General features: G+C 32.3%; 1 protein-coding gene across 1 annotated transcript in view; it reads right to left on the bottom strand.

Moving 5' to 3' along the window:
* The window catches only part of Kiaa1109 (KIAA1109 ortholog), a 231795-nt gene that overhangs the window by 52754 nt on the left and 168693 nt on the right, over window positions 1-10348 (bottom strand). The window contains exons 53-57 of the mRNA XM_004646167.2: window positions 7623-7728; window positions 4012-4109; window positions 2812-2997; window positions 1626-1794; window positions 437-648 (exon numbers count right to left, since the gene is read on the bottom strand). Coding sequence (XP_004646224.1) covers window positions 437-648; window positions 1626-1794; window positions 2812-2997; window positions 4012-4109; window positions 7623-7728 — 771 coding nt within the window. The remainder of the gene's footprint in view (window positions 1-436; window positions 649-1625; window positions 1795-2811; window positions 2998-4011; window positions 4110-7622; window positions 7729-10348) is intronic.

The raw sequence follows: 10348 nt of genomic DNA on the forward strand, positions 1-10348 counted from the left end.
TTATCCTGAGATCCTGTACCTCAGATTGTAGAACCTTTGTCAGTGTCAGCCATGTGGATGAGTCACGGCCATTGCTTGGACAATGTGCTCTCTGTGAAAGCCTGAGAGAGTGTTTTCTCTCCATGTGACTCTCCTTAGGCACACTCTACATCATCGATCACTTTCCTCTTTGGCCCCATAATCTCCTTGCCCTCTGATCCCTTCTTATCACCATTCAGAATCTTAATAGAGTGCTTTAGAGAAAAGTCACCTCTGAGCCAATTATAGATGACTAAAGGAGTTCAATATTACTTGCCATCTACTAAGCTCAAGTTATAAACACCTTTCCCAAAAAGCTTACTGCTATACTTTAAACCTAAAGAAATGCTTAGTAGAAATGTCTGGCTTTTATTCCTGGAATAAAAGGAATATGACTTGAAATTTTTTTTTCTAATACCTGTGCAGTATTTGTGATAGGGAGACAAATTCCCAGATCATTGACAGTCAACTGGAGGAAGAGAGTTCCAAAGGCCTGGGCTGATGTTTGTTGGATACCAGGTAGCATATCTACTACTTCTTTTGTTGCCATATGAATATCCTTATGTAAAGCCATTCGCTGTTCATTCCAGTTGTCATAGGCAGCCTTATAATTCAGCCAAAATAGTACAGCTTTTGAGAAGTAAAGCAGGGCAGAAAGAAAAGTAAAATGGATACTGTAAATAGTTTACTATGGTAAGAAAACATCAATAGCTACAAAATACTATTTATCAATAAAAATTATTCCATAAAACACCATAGTATTAGAATTTGAATGGATCTGTGGGGACAGTCAACATTTGTCATCAAAAACTGAAAAAGTGAAGCACAAAACAGGTGATAGCACAAAGACAACAGGAAGAATAAAATACAGGTCCATTTAACTTCATCAGTACTTTTAGAATCTCTATTATATGATAAGCACTGCAATGGAATTACAAATAAAAAACAGATATTGTCCTGGCCTTATTTATCCAGCTTACTGTTATTACTTCCACTCCCTAGTATGACTGAACTTACAATCCTCCTGCCTTAGCCTTCCTCAGTACTAAAATTATAGGTACACACCACAGCCTAAGTACCTCTCCTCCTTTAAGTTGTGGGTGTCATGTACTGTACCACAAGGGAAAGCTGACAAATACAGTCTTCTGTCCCATTATTTTCCATAATAAAGTTGCTGCTGTATTTTCTTTTTTAAAAAAAATGCATTAGTCAAGCTTTAATCTTTTCATTTTATTTTTATTTTTTAAAAATAATTTTATTGAGAAACAAATAGCAGTGAGACAGTTTCAAAACCGATAATTAGCAGTTTAAATAATTAATACAATGCATATTGTCTTAGTGGTTATTCATTGTACAAGATGCAAACATGAGATCCTGTCAAGCTTTAATCTTTCACATTAAATTAAAATTTGGACTCCGACACTGCTATTCATCCATGTAGATAACAAAATAGCTTTCAAAACTATCAAGTGCCCGAGCAAGAAATTGTTTTGTAGTGCTCACATTGTAAGTCAAGCACACACATTGATAAACTACAAATACTTTTTATTCAGTATTATCAAATATTTCTACATCCTAGAATATAGTTACAAATACTTTAATTTTACCTCTATCAAAGGCTACAGGTTGTGCGTAAACAATTGGCCTATTCAAGGTAATAAGCACAGCTTCTCTATCTGAGGAACCACTGATTTCTTCTCGAAGAGCATTCCTTAATCCAATTCTTGTTTTAAAGTACGCAACTTGATGAAAATCAGACCCAGCTTCCTCATAAACCTAGAATGAAATTTAAAGATCAATAAAATCAAATAACAGAAAATGTTTTTATTACAAAAACACAATTAATTTTATTGTTTACCAAAAGAACTACATATCATTTTAACTCAGTGAAATTCCTTATTATTTTATACCATAAATCCTCAAAATTAATATACAACCTGAATATTCAAGTAAGGGTTAAATATGGGACTGGAAGTGCAGCTCAGTGTAGAACAACTTGGGTGTGACTAGGTTTGATCCCCAGCATTTCAATAAACAAAGAAGAGTATAAAGTTCACACAAAAGCTAGGATGAAGTTCATACTCTAAATGGCAATATATTACATGTTTCAAAATAGTTAGATCTTGTCTCCTCTCAAAACATGTTCCCATTTGAAAATTTAACACTTCTAGAAATAAAAAGAATATTTTGCTCATTGTTTTTCCTACACATGATCTTTAATGTACCCATTTACTTTTTAAAGTGTAACTGGCATTTTAAACATTGGTTCTTCAAATCAAAGAGAGAATAAAGTTAAAATTCACATACCTCAGCAAAAGAAAAATGAAACCAAAACTAAATTTAAAAATTCCCAGTGAATAACCAAATTAAATTTTTATAGAATAGAGAATCTCATTAACTTTTGTCTTTTACATACTCAATATTATATGTAACATTTTGCAATAGTCTATAGGGAAGCCATAAAACTCATTAACATTTTAGGTGTTCCCTAAAGTTAGTACAAAGCATTGAAACAGAAGTGTTTTTAATAAAAGAAAAAAATTACAAGCAAATATTTATGAACATTCTAGATGCATGTGGCTGCACTGAACTACAACAATATTCCCCTATAGTGCTCAATGAAATGCCAGAGTAAAAATGTAAAGGCCTTTTCAATGAGTTTTCATCAGAATTTAAAATTAGAAATTTTAGAAATTTAAATATGTTTCTAAATCTAGTATATAAGTTAAAGTAGCTCAAATTGATATGAAAAGTCAAAAGCCACAATTCTATGCCAAGATATTCAGTACATACCTGATGTTTGACAATTTGTCCTAGGGCCAGATTTAAATCCACTTGGCATTTGCCAAATAATTTCAGATAGCTACTACTTCCTGGTGATGCTTTGGTTTGAAGTCGATTAGAAAGTTCTAGTTCAATTAATCCAGTTTCAAATCTCACGGCTCTCATGGACGGAGTTGTGGCTGTTACCTGAATACCCTAGAGATATGTTACGAGTAGAAAATTGAAGAAGAATCTTCAATCAATATAATGTAGACTTACTCAAAAGCAATCTTTCAATATATCATTAATACACTATTGATATTTTAAAACATGTGCAGTACAGGGTACATCTACAGGGCTGAGAAACCTGGCAGCATTCTTTAATTTCACATATTAGCAGAGTATTTTTAGCTGCTAAATTTTATTTAAATTATTTTTCTAAATTGGTAAATTGTAATTTTAAAGACTTATTTTGTAACAATGATTTTTGACCTTTTTTTTTGAGATAGGGTCACCTTGGGTTTGAACTAGATAATTTACAATGGCCTTGAGCCCACGGTAATCTACTTGATTCATTTTCGGAGTGCTGAGATTATAGTCTGACAGTTTTGTCTTGTTTTTCTGCATACTGGAGATTGAGCCTGAGGGACTCTGGTATACTAGGTAAACATTCTACCACTGAGCTACACTCATAGCCACTAAAATTTTGTTAAAAATTGGGGAAGTATATAAAATATTTCTTACTGAGTAAAACTTTAAAATTTTTATTAGTAAATGTTTACAGTACATAGTACTACAATAACTGGAAACATGAAATATTTATCAGAAGAGAATGGTTAAATAGTATATATGATACAGTTGCTTAAGGAAATAAAATTGATCTAAATATGCTGATATGCCAAGGTATACACTTTCAAAATGCATAAATATATCCACATATAAAAGTATTAAAAGATGGGCTGGGGATGTAGCTCAGAGATAGAGTGTATGTCTACCATGCATGAGGCCCTGGCTTTGGTTCAGTGTCACAAAACAAAGAGATAGAAAATCTAATTTTAAAAAAAGCCCCAAGAATATCCAAGTAACTGTTAAAGCTTTTTCCTAAGTTGATATGGTTATTTCTTACTTTTATATTTTCTAATTGGTAATTTACATACTACATACATTTTCTGACAAGCATACATTGCTAAATTAAGAAAATATAAAACTATTAATACTATTAAAAGTTACCTTAAACTGCAAGTTTAAGGAATAGAGGAGAATTTTAGGTTTATCCCCATCAGCTGTTCCATCATGTTCATTCCAGAGAGGAATAGGCTGTTCTCCACCTAAAAGAGGTTAAATAACTGAAGGCTTAGAACAGTTGCTTTAAAAGAAAAACAAAAACAAAAACAAAAACAAAATCTATTTTTTCATTTAAAAAATTCCCATTAAAACAGATACTTTCATTCTACTCACAATCCAATCCAGTTGTGATATTTAGCCAAGTTACATTGCACTGAGGGAGATGTATATAACACAGGATAATTCTGCATATTTAGACGTTTATCAAAATCATTTTATAAAATCATAAAAATTATACACAATTAAACCAAATATGTGATTAGACATCACAGATAATATGAGGCAAAAAGTAAATCTGATTAACTTCTTCAACTATTATTATGAACTTTTTGGTCATATTTAAATATGGAGCCAACAAAAAAAAAATGGAACAAAAAGAAAGGTGAAAATATAAAAAATAAGGTAATATGTGACAATAAACAATGTCTTTTTGAGGTAAGCTCTTGCTATGTAGTTCACACTGGCCTTGAGCTCATTTCATAGACTAGGCTGGCCTCAAACTCACAATGATCCTCCTGCCTCAGCCTCCTGAGTTCTGGAATTATAGGCATGTGCCACCATGCCCCACTTACAGCATATATTTGTTTTGTAAATTAAAAATATTGGTGGCAGTTCCTATTAATACAACATTCTTTTGCCCAAGCAATGTGGCACTTGGGAAATAATGTTCTAATGTTGTAAACTATAATTTCTGTTACAGTTTGTGTCTAGTTGATCCTTCAAAGCCTCATACAGTCATGGAGTGGCTTCTAGAGTTTGTGATTAATTCTAGTGCCAACACTTGGGTTATGGGTGTGATATCCACCCTGGGGTAGACAATCTGCATACAAATGTAGGGAGGAAGAAAGGCCTGCTAGCTGCTGCAACCCCTGTTCCTCCCTTTGCTGCTTCCACCGCCATCAATGGCTGCTCTCTGCCATGTGCCACTGTGCCTTGGAGCTAGCTCAATATGGACTGAAACCTCCACTAACTGTGAGCTAAATAAACCTTTCCTCTCTTAATTTTGGGTGTCAGGTATTTTGTCCCAGCAATGAGAAAATAGTAATTAGATAAATTTTCCTCCTGATTGCAAAACATTCCTGAATGTTTCTTTCAAATATTCCATCTTAATATGATTAATCTTATACATTTGTTCAATTTATCATCACCCAAGGAGTTTGTATATGTGGAATGAGAATTATTTTTCTATTATTATGCACCACAAATGTATAAAAACAACTAAGAACCAAAAGATTAAAAAACAGGTTTTATTTATTTTGAGAAAGAAATTAGTCTTTCATGGGCTCTTGAAATTTTAGGTTGCGGTGCAATATATTCAGTTAGTATTATGTAAAAATATATGTTTAAGTTTTGTACCACTGCAGGAAAAGAAAAAAAATAGGAAAAGTGGTGTGGCAAGGCAAAGAAAGGGTACCAGGGACATAAAACTTTACCTCAAAAAAGAAAAACGATCATGTACATAAAGATGAATAAATACAAAAGAAAGAGAAAGAATATATGAAGAGAAAAAAACCATTGTAGTCAAGATCTGTGGCTCATTAGTACCCAAACATAACACTTCATATATTCTTATTTATATTTTGGAAGAATGGATAGACAATGTGTATCTGTATAGACTGTATGCTTTGTGTATGCTCAGTATCTACTTGCATTTAAACCTTCCATATTCGTGTTATTCTACTGTAAAATTTATAACACATAGGTTATTTTTTCTCTACTATTTATAATCATAAACATTTCTTCCCTACCTCCTATGTAAAGTCTACAGTCATCTGTCTTACCTAAACTACATGAATATTTACCTACCCAGTTATCAACTACCCCCTTCCACTTCTATTGTATCTATCCTCCTGTCACCAAAAACATTCTTTGGTGCCTTAAATTAAGAAATTATGTTTTCCATATTCCCTACTTTTGTTCCCAAATGGCTTTTTTCTCCCTTGTCACATCATTTAGAATTTTCTTGTTTACTTTTTTCAAAGATGTTTACCTTCCTTTTCAGTGCTATTTCTAAAATATTAAATCATCAGTCCCTCCATTTTTTCATTTGAATTCTTAACTATAGCTCTCTTACATCACTCTTCCCTCTATTACCTTTTAAACAGGACTTTGGCCTTTCACTCAGGTTTTATTCTTACTCATTTTCTATCTTCACTACTGAACAAACATCTGTGTCAACCCTAACACAAAGAGACTGAATAAACATCTGAATGCTTACTATGTGTCAAATGTTCTACTGATTCTTTTATTGCATCAGCTTATTCAAAACCTCTCTGATGCACCTGTACCAGAATTTAGCTCTTTCTTTTCAGGTGATATTTGCCAAAAGTATACATTTCGGTTACATTCTTTATCTATCTGTAATAGTCATCTATCTCTCCAATTAGCTGGAAATCCTAAGGGCATAAACTATCTTCACCTTCTAGCAAGTAGTTCCTTAGTGGACCTTTAGTGTTTTCTTGAATGCAATTAGGTGTTTTGTTCCTTGTTGATCTAATTCTTTATCTTTGTCTTTTCTCCAAAACACTCATAGCACACCTGTGGCAAATCTTCATAATAGTCTTCATATTCCCACAAGTCATACCTCATTCTTGATAAACAAACATGCCTTTTTCTCTCAAGTTCTTACTATTTCTTTTCCTTAAACTGTAATTTTCTTTTGAAATGAATTCAACCACCAAAAGCTTAATGTATTCAAGCCTCAATTTAAGTCATTTCCGGGCCATAAAACTCTCAATAATAATCCTATCCATGAAATATTCTCTCGTCTTCATAACATTTAATTTACTCATTCATACTTCTGTAAAAGTCTGTATTATTATATGCACACATTTCTATTCTTCATGAAAGTATCAAGTTCCCTAAATCTGGTAATTGTTAAATTCACACATCTTTGTAACTTTCTCATTATTTATCTTGATGCTCTGAATAAATGATTATTGAATAATTCATAATCTTTCTTTTATACATCTTTTATATAGAAACATACTTTATAAAGATAATTTATATAGACATATGATTTCTACTTGGAAATACAGAAAAAATGATCTTATAGAGAGAAAAATATTATAGAAAATAATAACTTCATTTTGAGGATTATTTAGTATACTGCTAGTAAAGATTGTTAAACAGGATGGGTGAAATTTAGCCAAAAGAGTTCTTAGTACCTCCCATGGCTGCATAGGTGACTATACACTCCAGGAGATTTAGAAGTAAACACAACACCATGTAGGGCTAAATAAGAACTATGTAAACTATATTATTTTGAAATTAGCTGTCTTTTCTGTTTGCTCAATTAAATAACTGGTGCTTTTCCTATGTAAGTAACAATAAAAATAAATCTGAAAAGCCCTTAACCTACTTTTGTGATCAAATGCTATAGCTAATCTAATGGTGCTACTTTTATGTCAACGAAATTGTATTTCATATCATGGAACATAATGTGGCCAATGAGAATAAAATCTTATACCCATGCTATAAGGAAACAGTCATCTTACCAGAAACTTTTTGTATTACTTCATTAACCTCCTTCATGAACACTTTCTGTACAAATACCAAGTGGTTTAGAAGATCAGTTGTAAGATTATGTTCAAATGAACCAACCTGCCAAACAAAGTCAGAGTATTATTTGAATATCACTGACATTTATTTTACATTTTCCTTAAAAACTTAAAATTCTGAGGAAAATAAACCACTATCTATACATGTAATTTTGTGTGATTATAATTACAATACTGCTATGGACTTTTCCAAAAATACTGTGCATTTTTAACCTGACTTGGTGGCATAAACCTAAAATCCCAGCATGTAAGAGCTGAAGCAAGAGGATTGCTGAAAGTTCAATGCCAGCCTGAACTACATAGGGAGACCTTGCCTCAAAACCAAGAAATATGGTGTGTTTTTAACACTGTCCATAAAGTATGAATTATCTCTTGAAAGAAAAAACTATAGTTTTACTACATGAAATGCCAATTTCAAAATTAAAATCTTTTTTTTCAAAATTAAAATTTTGACTGGAGTAAAATTTATTTTTAGTGATCACTTCTGTGATCTTAGAATCATAGATAAGCATCACTATAAGTTAAAGTTATTTAGTCAACTATTTATTGGGTATTTGTGTACTACATTAGTTGTTAAGGATATAGTTATGAAACAAAGAAACAAAATTCTTCATTTTATGATTGTATTTGAGTGAATTAGCAAACAAGAGCATACTATATTAAAAATATAAGCAAGTTTTAATATAGTATGTTTCCCTTGATGAGCACAAGGCATTTAATTTCTGGGAAGAATCAGTTAATAAACGGATTAAACAGGCCGTAAGTGAAGTTCAGGATTACAGCAAAGACAGATTTAAACATCTTATGATTATGGGAAATGCTTTATCATTTCTATTTTGACAGTGTTCACATTTTCATCAAAACTTAAAAGAATAAAAATGGATTTTGCAGTCCTAAGTGAGAAGTCACAGAGTTTACTTACTCTGGGCACTTCCATTCTATAGAAAAGTATAAATGAGGCAGTGATGATTACCTAGTGTGTTTATTTTAGGCCATAGTAAAACAGACAATCCTCAAAGGCATGCAATTTTTGATTCCTTGAAGTGCTTGAAATTAACTGTTTTTGGTGGGGGTTTTTTGGTACTAGGATCAAACTCAGGACCTTGAGTCTGCCAGGCAGGTGTGCTTGAAATTAACTGAATTTCTGTTTTACTTGGTTTTGGGTCATGCTGCATTTCAAGCTTCATTCCTAATATCTAATGTTAAGGAATTGTGTGATACAATGAATCAGACTCTTTTCTTTTAGGTAACTTTTTTCAATTTTTCTTTCATTCATTTATTCATTTATTCATTCACTCATTTAAAATTTTGAGACAGCGTCTCACTATAGCCTTCAATTTGGAATTTGGCTTCCCTAGCTTCCTAAGTAGCTGGGATTACAGGTATGTGTCATTGGGGTTGACTTTTTTTTTTTTTTTTTTTTTTTTTTTTCAATTCAAGCAATTAGAATAATGTTGCTAAACTAGAATTCTGGGCATTTGTTTTTAGACTAAAATGTAAATCTTAGACTTGCTATAATTGTGTATACTTTTTTGTACATTTATTTCACAAATACAGAAATTTTAACCTTTAGGTACTACGACAAGAGGACCTAAAGAAACCCCATCAGTTTTAAACTAAACATGTCACCTGTAGCTATACAGTATTTCTATCAAGGAATTTGTAGGGATTTTTTAATAGATGCTTCAGATTCTATAGAAAAAACTATGAACCATAACTTACAAAGGAAGGTGAGACACAGCTTGGAGGAAGACTGCACTGTGTGATTCCTGCCTCTAACTTGATGGTTTTGAGATTAAAGGGAAGAGCTTGCTCACACACTCTCTCTCGCTTTCACTCCCTCTCTCGCGCTTGCTCTCTCTCGTTCTCGTTCTCTCTCTCTCTCTCTCTCTCTCTCTCTCTCTCTCTCTCTCTGTCAGCTTCAAATTTCAACTAAATAAATGAAGGCGTATTTAGATAAAATTCCAACTCTTTAAGTTCTCAGGCAAGTACAGCTTAATGAAGATCCATTAGACTTAACTGTGTCTTCTGTAACTCATATTTCTTTTCTTTTCCTTTTCCTTTTTTTTTTTTTTTTTTTTTTTTTTTTTGCGGTACTAGGGATAGAACTCAGGACTCTGTGCTTGCCAGGTGAGTGCTTGTTCTACTATACCTCATATTTCTATCAAATAATTTGAATACTTTTCTAATAAATCATCAAATGAAATCAAACAGATGTCTGGGTGCTTTTTAAACTTTTTATAGCTGTACATATACAAAGCAGAAAAATTCTGGGATAAGGTATGCCAGTTTTCAACTTACCTTACTTTATCTTTCTAAATGACATTTACATTATCACTAATGACAATAATGCATGCTTATTTCAATCATGTAACACCATCAAAGCTTTGTTCCTTCATTTGCAAAATAAGAACAAAATGAGAGTAAATGTAACAGCCTCAGAGAGTTGACTTAAGGACACAGGAGTACATAAAGCTCTCCCAGGGTAACTGTTATTTGTTTTGTTTTTTTTTTCCTAATTTTTTTGATAAACAGATAGCAATGAGACAGTTTCAAATCAAATCGGAAGTACGGTTTCAACAAATAATACACTGCATATATTCTTCTTAGTGGTTAATTGCTGTACAAGATGCGGACTTGAGATCCTATTCACAAACACCATT

Source organism: Octodon degus, unplaced genomic scaffold (assembly GCF_000260255.1).
Source record: "Octodon degus isolate 3935 unplaced genomic scaffold, OctDeg1.0 scaffold00256, whole genome shotgun sequence".
In the NCBI taxonomy this organism is placed as follows: Eukaryota; Metazoa; Chordata; class Mammalia; order Rodentia; family Octodontidae; genus Octodon; species Octodon degus.